We start from the raw sequence: 13,020 nt of genomic DNA on the forward strand, positions 1-13,020 counted from the left end.
TTGTTTATGTCTTCCACCTATGAACATAATGCCTTTTCCATCGTACCAGCTCTGTGGCCATACTTTTGCAGGTTGAAATGTGACAGCAAAACTAGCACACATTCCTTTTTCCTTCTGCACAATTTTACAAATAAAAGATTTTTTTTTCTTACCACAGATCTTAGCAACCTCAGAATACGATTTTCTTTCCATATCAAATCAAGAACTTTCACCATTTCACTTACAGAAAGCACGTTATGGCTTTCTTTGGCATATCCGAATTACTAGCATCATTATTCTTGTGCTTTGGGCTATTATTAAGTAAGCCAAGGGTGCTTTGGACACAAACGCTGTTAACACCGGACAGTGGATCAGATAACTGAGAAGGCTACAACATGACTAAGGGGCGGGAGCATATACAGCATGGATATGCTGGACAAATGGATGATTCACTGCCCGAGTGGGATGGAGCAGGACGACTCGAGATTTCATGATGCTACTCAGAATAGCACACAATTTAAAACTTATGAATTATTTATTTCTGGAATTTTACATTTAATATTTTTGGGCTGCCGTTGAATGAAAATAACTGAAACCATGGAAAGTGAGACTGCAGATAAGGGAGGTTATTTTACCACCTCCACTGGAGTGGCGGTAGCACTTGGGGGATACTAGAAATGAGTTTAGATGGATGTGTTAGGGTCAGACTATGAAGTCTTTAGAAATAGAAAATGTAGAAACCCATTGAAAGTTTCTGAACAGAAACCTTTGATGATGAAATCAGAATCCAAGGAGGGGACAGGAGTATAGTGGTGACCGTCATGGTGGATTGGGAGAAAATACTACCGCTGAATGGAACCAGTTGGCCAGGAGTTTGTTAAAAAATAATCCAGTCCTGAAGTGTTGAAAATTTGTATGTGAGGGCACCTACCATATCAGCACAGACTAGGGCTTGAATAAATGTTTGTGGAATTTAAATACTGGGCAAATTAATATTTCATTTAAATTCAGGACCAAACATATTTTTGGTTCATGAAATTTTCAAAAGTGGCCCTAAAAATCTGTAATGCATTAAACATATTATTTACTTCACAGTATTTCATTTGCATAAGATTCTAGATCAACTTTTTAAAAGGTATTTTTATTGACTTTTAGAGACAGAAAGAGGAAAGGAGGAGAGAGAAAAATGGGTGTGAGAGTGAAACATCAGATACCTCCTGCACACTCCCTACTGGGGATCGGGCTGCATCCCAGGCCGCAACCCAGGCATGTGCAATCAGAACGTCAAACTAAGGGGAGGGTGGGGGTAAGGGGAAGAGATCAACCAAAGGACTTGTATGCATGCATATAAAGCCTAACCAATGGACACAGACAACAGAGGGGTAAGGGCATGTACCCTGACCCTGAATCCAACAGCAACCTTTTGACCAGGATGACGACCAACCAACAGCCACACCAGCCAGGGCTAGATCATCTTTTTAAAATTCCTTGGTGGTGCCCCCAAGGGCCTTCTCTTGGTCACTCAGGTGTGTTTCATGATTTTTGTACTCTTCATCCTTGCTCTCAAATAGATTTATAGTGAAGATTCGAGCCTTGGATTTTTTAAAGATGTATTTTTATTGATGTCAGAGAGGAAGGGAGAGGGAGAGATAGAAACATCAATGAGAATCCTTGATTGGCTGCTTCCGACACGCCCCCTACTGGAGATGGAGCCCCGCAACCCAGGCATGTGCCCTTGACCTGAATGGAACCTGGGACCCTTCAGTCCGGTGCTCTATCCACTGAGCGAAACCGGCCAGGGCTCGAGCCTTGGGTTTCTTAAATTAAAGCCATGCTTAACTCGTCCTGTTGACACTTCAGTGTCACCGTATCTCAGAGTTTCGTAAGGAAAAGGACTTTGGAGACAGGAGTCTGTCGCCCAGAGGGGGACCCTGAGGCTGAAAGGGGACAAGGGCAGCCGGGAATAAGGCTTGCATCTGAGGCAGGGAACACGAGCCGGGGAAAGGGTTCTTTTCAACCTTAGGAGGCGGGTATTCGGGAACCTTTGAACCGCTGACGGTGCGGCAGAAGGCCGACCTCCGGCATCCACGCTCAGGTACCTCTCCACCCAGAGGCCCGGGCGATCCCGGGACCGGAGCTCCGCCTCTCGCGATACTTGGCCGGCCTTCGCCCTCCCGGCTCCGCCAGGCCCCGCCCCTCCCGCCGCCCCTGTGTCGTCATTTCCGGCGGGTCTGCAGACGGAGGGAGAAGATGGCGGCGCTGGGGGAACCTGTACGGCTGGAAAGGGGTGAGTGCTGCGGAGGCCCGCACCGAGGAGGGCGGAGCGGGTGGAGGACTGCGGTGTCACCACAGGGGAGGAGGAGAGGCCCAGGCTGCAGGCCCGGAGCCAGGCTGCCCCTCCCGCTGGCGCCCGGCCCCAGGGTAGGCGTCTGCGGTCTCCTGACGGGTACCCAGACCCTCGTCTGGCCACCTGGACTGCCCCGTGGAGCACCACCTGTCCGCCTCGCAGACACACGCTGCACACGCGCCCCCCGGGTGGGCCCAGCGGACAGCGCATTCAGAGACGCGTTCACTGGAGAAACGCGCGCCGCCGGGTTGGGACAGGCTACACGCACAGCCCCTGTTTAGGGGTGCACACACCCAGTGTGCCCACCCTCATCCACGGGTCGCACCCTTCCCCGCACACGGGACCCCCCCCCTCCTCCGATTTGCGCGCAAGAACTCGGTCATTACTTCCACCGCAACTCCACTTGTCTGTGTACAGCATTGGAGTATTTCCTGGCTTTGGTGCCCCACCCAGGTACAGCGAAGGTGCTTTCAAAGCAGTGCCGCTGATTTATTGGGTCTTGGAAAGGTTGCAGAACTAGGAGGAATAGTGGTAGATTGTACAAATATTTGAAAGTTCATTCTTGTTCCTTCGTTACAAATTCTACAAATGCAACCTGTGGCTGGTTCTTGCTATTTAGAGAAGACTGCGGAATTAGAGACCCAAATGCCAGTGAAAATACATGGTTATGTCCCTATCAGGGCCTTGTGGGAACAGACTTTCAACATTCCTCTCTTTCCTCCCCAAATCCTTTATTTCAATTTCAAGCATGCTTTTTGGCAGACCCGTAGTAGAAGTCATTGGTTATACGAGTCCAGACGTACAAACTAAACCGTTTGAATACTAGTAAGCAGTAAACAGAGTTTAGGAAGAAGATTAAACGTATCTTGCAAATATTAATATTTGCCATTACAGTCTGAATATTAAGGAACTTCTCTAAGAAAGGAATATGTTTTGTATAGTTACTGTACTTAGAGAAACCTCTTCCCTGATGTGTTCACACAAACAAATGCGCACTTCACGTTGTTTATTCCTCATGGTGTTCACTTTTGTAAGCCTCTCTATGAATGACATTGTTTCCCTCAGCCCACCAGGCCATTAATTAATGCATCATTTCTGACAGGGGAGTGGCTGCTCGGGGAAGACTTACTAAGTTAGGCCTGAGACTGTGACAACTCCTGAGCACAGTGGCACTGTGCTCTGTACATGGGAACCAGTCTGTTTGGTGTTACCAGAAGTAGGTGTTTTTCTTGAAAGCCAGTTGTAGGATGCTAACATGTTGCAGTCTTTTTTTTTTTTCTCCAATATATTTGTATTGATTTCAGAGAGAAAGAGAGAGAGAAACATCAATGATGAGAAAATCATTGATTGGCTGCCTCCTGCACAACTCCCACTGGGGATCCAGCGCACAACCCAGGCATGTGCCCTTGACCGGAATCCAACCCGGGACCCTTCAGTCCGCAGGCTGACGCTCTATCCACTGAGCCAAACCAGCCAGGGCTCTTTTGCATTTTTATGTAGCACGAAATGTGAAACTTCTGGCATTCCATTTTGATCATCATGGCTTTGTTTTTTGCTCTTTCAGGGTTTTTTTCAGTTCCACAGTAGAACGCTCAGCACCTTAGTAGGATGAATTAATTGCTCATGGTTGTCATTTAGCCAGATAAGAAAGTCAGTACTGCATCACCTCTGATTCTTACTTAGAATTCTGCTTAACAGACTCTATTATAAACATTCCCAACAGTCCTACAGTATAAAATCTGTACATATGATCAGGATCCCTGGATGTCTTCTAAATCATCAAAACATGTGTCAGGCCCTAACCGGTTTGGCTCAGTGGATAGAGCGTCGGCCTGCGGACTAAAGGGTCCCAGGTTCGATTCCAGTCAAGGGCATATACCTTCGTTGCAGGCACATCCCCAGTGGGAGGTGTGCAGGAGGCAGCTGATCGATGTTTCTCTCTCATCGATGTTTCTAACTCTCTATCCCTCTCCCTTCCTCTCTGTAAAAAAATCAGTAAAATATATTTTTTTAAAAATGAGTCAGTGGAACACATTTAAACATATGTTAGGTACAGTGTAAGTTCAGGAAAGAGTATTTTACTTTTTCAAATTTTTAATTGCATATTGTAACTGTAAATTAAAATAATTGATGAACCAACAGTCCCCATTCACCAGCCATTCAAATGATGGGATATCAGAACGAGGAAAATCTATTTCCATTGTATTTGATCAACATCAGTTTAAGCTGAAATTGGAAGATTTACTTTTTTCTCCATTACATTCATTCCCAGTTTTCCAGCTGCAAACACAAAGGCCATAGTAAAAGAAAAAGTTCTAGTCCTTCCACTTAAAAGGGGGCAAGGAATAGTAGAATAATAGGTACTCTAGCCCCGTGGGTTTACAAAAACAGTAAAGAGAAAGAAAATCAAAGTAAAGATAATCATTAACAGTGTTGTAAACATAACTCTAAATTTCATAAAATTTCTTAATTCATAGAACACTTTTCCTCACACTTCCCAGTGAGAATTGTCTAACATGCTTAATATCTCTATATATAAAAGCCAAGCAACTGGCATGCTGGAACTACCGGTCACTATGATGCATACTGCAGCCCACCAAAGGCCCGATCAGGGGCGGCCCCTCCCCCCGACCAGCCCCGCCCCCAATCGGCCCCACCCCCACCCCAATCAGGGGCAGGGGCAGTGGCCAACCTCCTGCGGCCCCTCCCCATGGCTGGCCCAGCCCCAATCGGCACCCCCCACCCTGATCGGTGGTGGGGCCAGTCGGCCAACGTCCCATATCCCCTCCCCCCCCCCAGCCCAGCCCAATCTGCCCCCATTGGGGCGGGCCGGCTGGACCCCACCCGTGCATGAATTCATGCACTGGGCCTCTAGTATTTGTATAAATGTGTACCATCCCTCAATATTTCTTATGATTAATTGGTGCCAAACATAGCATGATATTTATGCTTGCTATATGACAGACCCTTTTTAATGAATTTTTTAATTTATTCATCAAGTAATTTTTATAAGGAAGGTACTCTTGTTTCTGTTTTTCAGTAGAGAAAATGAGACACAGGGAAGTTAAGTAACTTGCCCAAGATCACCCAGCTAGTATTGAAACCAGGTTGACAGAAATAATTGTTTTTATTTTTCTATTTTGTAAACATGTATTTGATTATCTCAATTAAAACACTATTTTGATTCTAAGTTGAAAACAGACCATTTGTACCATTGTTATAAATATGTCTGCCACTAACTGCATCTGTAATGGAATAGTTCCTATCTACATATATATTGTGTTTTCCTTTGGGAAATTAACAGTGATTTACTGGCACAGAGTGTTTTGTTCTGTTCAGTGCTTTGATTATTAATACTAACGATAGGCAAATTTTTATTGTCTACATAGTTACTGATATACTGTCAGCTTTTCTGAATCATAGACAGTCTTTGTCTATCATGTTTTTTAGCCTCAGTTCTTTCTTGTGACATCTAGTATTTCATGTTCAGTTTTCCTGTCACTCGAAGATGTTTTTCCCTAGATTTTGTACGTGTACAACAGCAGTATTTCTTTCTAATCTACTGTAAAATTCAGCATTATTCTCAGATTTTATATTCCCATCCTCAGGTATATACATATCTCCCACCCTCCCCCCCCAACACACACACAAGTTCACCCTCTTATGCTTTTTTTTTTTTTTAATGTTTTTCCTATCCTTGTTCATCCTTGAGGAATGAATCCTAACTGCTACTCAGTTACATAGGTATTTAGAGAATCTTCAGAGAAAATTATCTATGAGTGTGTATTTGTTTAACTCTAGATATCTGTAGAGCAATTGAATTGTTGGAAAAACTACAAAGGAGTGGGGAGGTTCCACCACAGAAACTTCAGGCTTTACAAAGAGTCCTGCAAAGTGAATTCTGCAATGCTGTAAGAGAGGTGAGTACATGGGATTAAAGTTTACTAAAAACTTGAGTTAATTAGATAAGATAATACTCTGAAATTTGAGTTCAGAATTTCTTAAGCAAACAAACTTTAGAAAAACATTAGAACCTGTCTCATTTTTGAAATTTCTATTAGAAATTTCTATTAGACATTAGGAAAGAGTATTTTACTTTTTCAAATTTTTAATTGCATATTGTAACTGTAAATTAAAATAATTGGTGAACCAACAGTCCCCATTCACCAGCCATTCAAGTGATGAGATATCAGAATGAGGAAAATCTATTTCCATTATATTTGATCAACATCAGTTTAAGCTGAAATTGGAAGATTTACTTTTTTCTCCATTACATTCATTCCCAGTTTGTAATGCATAGATTTGCCTAAAATTTTAACACATTCATTAACTTCGTAGAACTCAAGCATGGGGTTTTCTGAGATTTAAAATCACGAACTTTGGGTTTTATAGGTATATGAACATGTCTATGAGACTGTGGACATCAGCAGCAGTCCTGAAGTGAGAGCTAATGCTACTGCAAAGGTAAAGTTTTTCATTTGCTAAAATTGAGAAAATTCTTTTAAAATTCGAGGTTTTAATATACAATTATTAGATTCATAATAGGCTTATTTTGAAAACTAACAATGTCTTTCAACCTATACTGGACCATCTCAAGTACTAAGAAATAGGATCTTTTTTTATTGTCTTTACAAAAGATAATCTATCATGCAGATTAGATAATACATTAAAAATGCAGTTGCACACAAATAATACACATATAAAATACATAGCAATATACAGTATACATATTTAATTGTATCATTGATTGTATATATTTTCATCAAAGGTTTGATGTATGAATTATCCTCATTTTATTGGTGAGAAAGCATCAGATTGTTACCTGCCTCAGACCGCACAAATAGTAAATGGTAGACTTGGGTGGGTGCTCCCCAGGTTTCTCTCTGCTTTCTTTCCCTTAACTCTGCAAAGACGTGGTGATGTCAATAGCAGGTTATCTCTTCAGAGCTGTAGGTGGCAGGCTTCCTGTGCTCCCTCTCGTGGGGCTCTCCTCGGTAATTCCCACATGATCTCAGTGTCCATATCTAGTTAGAATAAGTTAATGTCAGCAGTAAGTGATTTATGTTAGAATTAGTTATTAGCAGGTAATTTCTCATTGAGAGTTACTGGTTTGCAAAAGGAAATACTGGATTCTCTGTTCAATACAAACACTTAAACATGTGGGTGTAGTTTGACAGAGTAGAGAAAAACATAGAAACTTGGCTTTTTTTATATATATATTTTTATTGATTTCAGAGAGGAAGGGGGAGAGAGAGATAGAAACATCAGTGATGAGAAAAAATCATTGATTGGCTGCCTCCTGCATGCCCCCCAATGGGGACCGAGCCCACAAACCGGGCATGTGCCCCTGACCGGAATTGAACCTGGGACCCTTCGGTCCCCAGGCCGACGCTCTATCCCCTGAGCCAAACCAGGTAGGGCTAGAAACTTGGCTTTTATTCCTGAGTTATATGACTTTCACAGCTTACTGAATATCTGAGCCTTAAATCTAGTAGTAACTAGATAGTTAACTAAAGCAACAAGAAAGTCCATGTTTATATGTACTCTTTTTCTCGATATTGAGTTATTTCTTGATGAGTTATTTAGTATAAAGAACAAATGGTACAGCAGCCAGAAGGACTGCATGTAAGAACACCCACCTGCTTACCGGTTATGTAGATAGGTTGTGTCCTGCACAAAGGCCTTTGAAGCAGCTGGGCTCTCCAGCCCCCCAGCTCAGACTGCTGGCACACTCGGGGAGAGGCTCTCCTCTTTAATGGCAGTGTTCATTTGTCTAGCAAGCCTGCCTGCCAACTGCTGCACAGTATTTCTGGGAACTGGATGGACTGACCTGAACACCTCCTACATAGTCCCAGAGTATGCTTTCCAGCTATCTCCTCTAAAACACCATTCTCCTAAGCTCACCTTCTCAGAACTGCCATTGAATTTGTGGGTATTCAAACATCAAATGTATGCGCCTCAAAAATAGGTAAAAAGAAATGAAAGAGCTGAAGTAAACAAAGGTGAAATATTTAAACATGTAAAATTTTCTTTCAGGCTACTGTTGCTGCATTTGCTGCCAGCGAAGGACATTCTCATCCTCGAGTTGTTGAGCTTCCAAAAACAGAAGAGGGCCTTGGATTCAATATCATGGGAGGCAAAGAACAAAACTCTCCAATCTATATATCTCGAATAATTCCAGGAGGAATTGCTGATAGACATGGGGGCCTCAAGCGAGGAGATCAACTTCTCTCTGTTAATGGAGTGGTAAGGATGTTTTATTTCTATTTGTAGTAATGTGTTGTGACCACTTGGGGGAGTATATGTGTTATAGAAACAGAAGATATAGGGGGGCAAAGCTTTGTAGTTTAGAAATCCCTTAGAGGAATCCAAGGCAGTACTGTTTAGTACAGTGATACAGTTTAAAGCACTTTATGTGTGTTTAGCTTTTTTCCAATGAAAACTAGCAATGCTTAGTGTGATTTTTATGAAGCGATTAAGCTGTTTAGTAGTTAAGGCAGTACGTTAAATTAGAAGTCTACCCCTCATTTTAGTCTTACAGAATGGTGGAATAATAGAGCATGTAAACTGATGTGCTAATTATTTGGATCTTAGAAACCAGTTCTTGGACTACAAATAATATTATTTAGCAGAGGGTTTCACACTGATTAAAATGGTAAAGCTAGGTTATTTCATAGGTTTATAGTGTTGAAATGATATAACATTAAAACTTTTTTACTTACATGTATTTGAAGCATTTTTGCATTTTGAATGAATTGAAAAACCTATATATTAATTGTGTGTGTATTTTTTTCTAGAGCGTGGAAGGAGAACATCATGAAAAAGCTGTAGAACTGCTGAAAGCAGCTCAAGGAAAGGTTAAATTAGTAGTGCGATATACACCTAAGGTCTTAGAAGAAATGGAGTCACGTTTTGAAAAAATGAGATCAGCCAAACGCAGGCAGCAGACCTAATGCAGTTCAGAACTTTATATTCCATTTTGCTTTTAGCTAGAAAAGTTTTACTTGTGACCTACTGATGGCCGCAATGCCAACGATTATAAAGAAAAACAAACTTCCCGTGAAATGCTCCTTGCCATTTTATAAATGCCTATTTTAAAATCATTTGTGGTTCCAGAGATGCATACACTTTTTTCTGACAAGAAAAAGTAAAAGGTGATGAGGGCAATTTTGTCCTGCTCTTTTTACAGGCCTTTTTCAAATGCAGATTTTGTCATAAAGTTCTTATAGATTTTTAATAATGCTTTTTAAATATTAAGATGTACTTTTACATTCTTAATCTTTTTTTAGGAAAAAAAGGTTCTTCATTTGGCTGCTTATCCTATATAATAAAAGCCTAATATGCTAAGTGTACGGTTGTCCGGTCATCCGTTCAACCAATCAAAGCATAATATGCTAAGGCCGCTCAACCGCTCACTATGACATGCACTGACCACCAGGGGGCAGACAGTCGACCAGTTGCTATGACCATAAGGGGGCAGACGCTCTGACCTGTAGGTTAGCTTGCTGCTGGGGTCTGGACGATCGGGACTGAGTAAGACGGGCCGGACATGCCCTGGAGCCCTCCCACAGTCCCTTCCCTACTCCGATCATGCACCCATGGGGTCCCTTGGCCTGGCCTGCACCCTCTCGCAATCCGAGACCCCTTGGGGGATGTCAGAGAGCCAGTTTTGGCCTGATCCTGCAGGCATAAAAGGCAAATAAGCAAATCGACTGAACGGCAGAACAACCGGTTCCTATGATGCACACTGAACACCAGGGGGCAGACGCTCAACGCAGGAGCTGCCCCCCTAGTGGTCAGTGCGCTCCCACAGGGGGAGCACTGCTCAACCAGAAGCCCTGAGCTGGGCTCACAGCTGGCAAGCTCCATGGCAGTGGCGGGAGCCTCTCCTGCCTCTGCGGTAGTGCTAAAGATGTCCAACTGCCAGCTTAGGCCTGCTCCCAGCAGGGAGCGTAACTAAGCCATCAGTCGGACATCTCCTGAGGGCTCCTGGACTGAGAGAGGGTGCAGGTCAGGCTGAGGGGACCCCCCCCCAAAAAAAAGTAATAGTTCTCGAATTCTTTATTTGCTTACTCTTTTTTTTTTTAACCTGTAAAATTTCTTTATAGTTTTCCAAAAAAATTAAACATGACAGTTTCAGTTACAGCATTTCATTACACTGTCAATGTTAGCATCGCTGCTGCATTTTGTACTTTGAACACACACATAATATATATAATCATTGATAAGTCATAGCACAGTGGAAGTTTTTTACTTTTATTATTTAAACAATGTATAGTGAATACTCATTTGTACTGATTTATAAAAGTAAGTTTTTAAACACTGAAACAATCATTGCTAAAATATGTATTCTTTCATAGTGTTTGAGCAGCAAGGCAAGAGGATGTAATTTGTGTGTTAGCATTACTGATTAGGTCTATTTATATTCAACAGTATGTCAAATTACAAATGCAAAAACAGGTTCAGGTTTCATCTTTTGCAAATTTTTTTTAATACTATTCATTTCTATTTAAATATATTTTTTATATTTTGGTCCTTTCATTCCTAGAGATGAGCCATTTAGTTTGTGGTGGGAAATAGCAGAAGCAAAGAAGAAAAAGTAATATTTTAATCTCATTAGTCTCAAGAGTTAACACACTTTTACCAGCTCGGTTTAAAGCATGGATTTTAAATAGGTTGATTATTGGAGGATATATGTAATAAGATGTATAGAAATTATGAGGTGATGTGTTCATAAGAATCTGCAGATTGTCGAGATGAGTAGGAACTTATTCATATTACAATGGTTTGATTTAGAGATGGGGGTCTTTGTTTATGATTCAAATATGATGGGAATTGTGAGAGATGCTTTCAGTTGTCCACTGGATGTCACTATTTTACTGAAAGGCAGCTATTAGTGAAGGACTGTGACTGAACTCTTTTTAAAAGCTGGAATTAAAGAATTGAGGGTCATTTTCAGTGAATAACTTGGGAACATTTTTAAGTGAGAGATGCTAAAAGGAAGGTAGTGGTTTGAAATATATAAGGAATTTAGACCCTGTATAAGAAGTGGGCATTTTGAAACATTCCTTCAAGAAGACTATAAATGTATACTTTTTCCTGCATGTTTGTGAGCATTGTGAGTCTTAAAAGATTATTCCAGTTTTCAGTGGTTTTTTCAGAATAAAAGTCAATTGGCATTGTTATTTATCATTTAGGTATTGAACACTGGATTGCATGGTTGGATGTGTCTTTAGTCCACTACAAAATGTGCTTGTTATTAATAGGAATGTTGTTAAATTGTATATTTTCAAAATTAATTAATGTTTTTAAAATGTTGAGACCAAAGTAGTGTAGAAGAATTATGGGCTTAATTTAATTGTAAAATTATTAGAGGTATTTGTTGTAGAGCTTTATATATTAAAGAGAGGTATTGGTGCATATAAAACAGTAATGTTGTTATGCTCGTATTCTTGCATTACAAAGTAAACCCTAAAGAAACCTTATTTTAGTATAGCTACAGCTGCAGTAGCTTTTAAGGGCGTGTCAACATTTCATTATAAATTATAGCTTCCTGGTTCAGTATCTCAGCTGTTTCAGAACTTGCAGCCAAGTTAAATCTTTTTTGGTGTTGAAACTTAATAAGTTGAGTAAGCTATTTTTTTTCTTCTACAGTAATCCACAATCTGTTCTTTGTGTGGGTTGGCGCTTATTTATAATTCTTAAAATAAAGATAGCTTAAAGGAGCCAAATACAGTAGTTTTGCTTGCTACTGTTGAGCATGAGTAGCAGTAGTTTGTTTTTGTTAAAACAGTTTTCATAATGTATCCCAGAATTTTAAATTCTGACCATAGGAAAATTCAATCATTCAGTGGCAAAGATATATAGTAAGTAGTAGTTTGCTATCGTGAGGAAATGAAGGAATTTTTCATTTTATAAATAAATGTATGATTCATGAACATAACCAGGCACATAGTAAGTATATAATAGGTGTTTGATTTGTGAGATATAAATATAATTATCCCCTCTCCCCAGTTTCCTTTTTTTTTTTTTGTTTTTTTTTTTGTTATTTCAAAATGGGTTGATTCTGAACCTTAGCTGCATGTTAGAACATCCTGCAGACCTTTAGTTGGTGTGGGATGGGACCTGAGTCCCATCCCACACCAACTAAATCAGAACCTCTGGGGGTGGGGCCAGATTCTTGGTTTTTTAAATCTTTTCCTGTGGTTCTGAAAGACACATACGGCTGAGAATCACTAATTTTCCCCATTATAAAATGCTGTAAATACACTGGACTATGTTTGGAAGTATCAGAATAGAAAAACTTACAGCTACTATTAAGTAGCAGATATAATGATTGGTTATATTTCTTAATTTCTTTAGGAATAAAAGGTACTTGGCATTCTTTATTTGGGAAATAATTATAATCTTTTTTTTAAAAAGTAATAAAATCTGCAAGTAATATAAACATAAACTTTTAACGTCTGCCATCTTTTTGCTCTCTTTGCATTTTTAAATTTTACAATGATAAATGTTTATCATTTGGGAAAGCATGTTTAAAAATTGCAGATGAGAAATAAAGTCATTGATAATTACGTGTTGTCTTAACATGGACACTTTATCTGTTAGCAATATATTAGATTATAGTGGCCTAGTTCTTTGGGGTTTGATAATTCAAATGTGTTTTTTTAAAAATTGTCTTCTAAAATTTTGGA

At 40.4% G+C, this 13,020-nt stretch overlaps 1 protein-coding gene across 1 annotated transcript; it reads left to right on the forward strand.

Annotated features, from left to right (window-relative positions):
- The first annotated feature begins 2,213 nt into the window (after window positions 1-2,213).
- On the forward strand, window positions 2,214-9,426 carry LIN7C (lin-7 homolog C, crumbs cell polarity complex component). The gene is made up of 5 exons (XM_079787105.1): window positions 2,214-2,266; window positions 6,128-6,246; window positions 6,719-6,790; window positions 8,363-8,572; window positions 9,124-9,426. The coding sequence occupies exons 1-5, from the start codon at window positions 2,230-2,232 to the stop codon at window positions 9,277-9,279; spliced, it is 594 nt and encodes a 197-aa protein (XP_079643231.1). The 5' UTR covers window positions 2,214-2,229; the 3' UTR covers window positions 9,280-9,426.
- The last annotated feature ends 3,594 nt before the right edge of the window (window positions 9,427-13,020 follow it).

Source organism: Cnephaeus nilssonii (genome assembly GCF_951640355.1).
Source record: "Cnephaeus nilssonii genome assembly, chromosome: 13".
NCBI classification, from domain to species: domain Eukaryota; kingdom Metazoa; phylum Chordata; class Mammalia; order Chiroptera; family Vespertilionidae; genus Cnephaeus; species Cnephaeus nilssonii.

Excerpts from the sequence above, each read along its gene's own strand:
- LIN7C (XM_079787105.1), top strand. The coding sequence starts at position 2,230 with ATGGCGGCGCTGGGGGAACCTGTACGGCTGGAAAGGG. Across the intron at positions 6,247-6,718 it reads TCTGCAATGCTGTAAGAGAG|GTATATGAACATGTCTATGA; the intron begins GTGAGTACATGG and ends TGGGTTTTATAG. Across the intron at positions 8,573-9,123 it reads TTCTCTCTGTTAATGGAGTG|AGCGTGGAAGGAGAACATCA; the intron begins GTAAGGATGTTT and ends ATTTTTTTCTAG.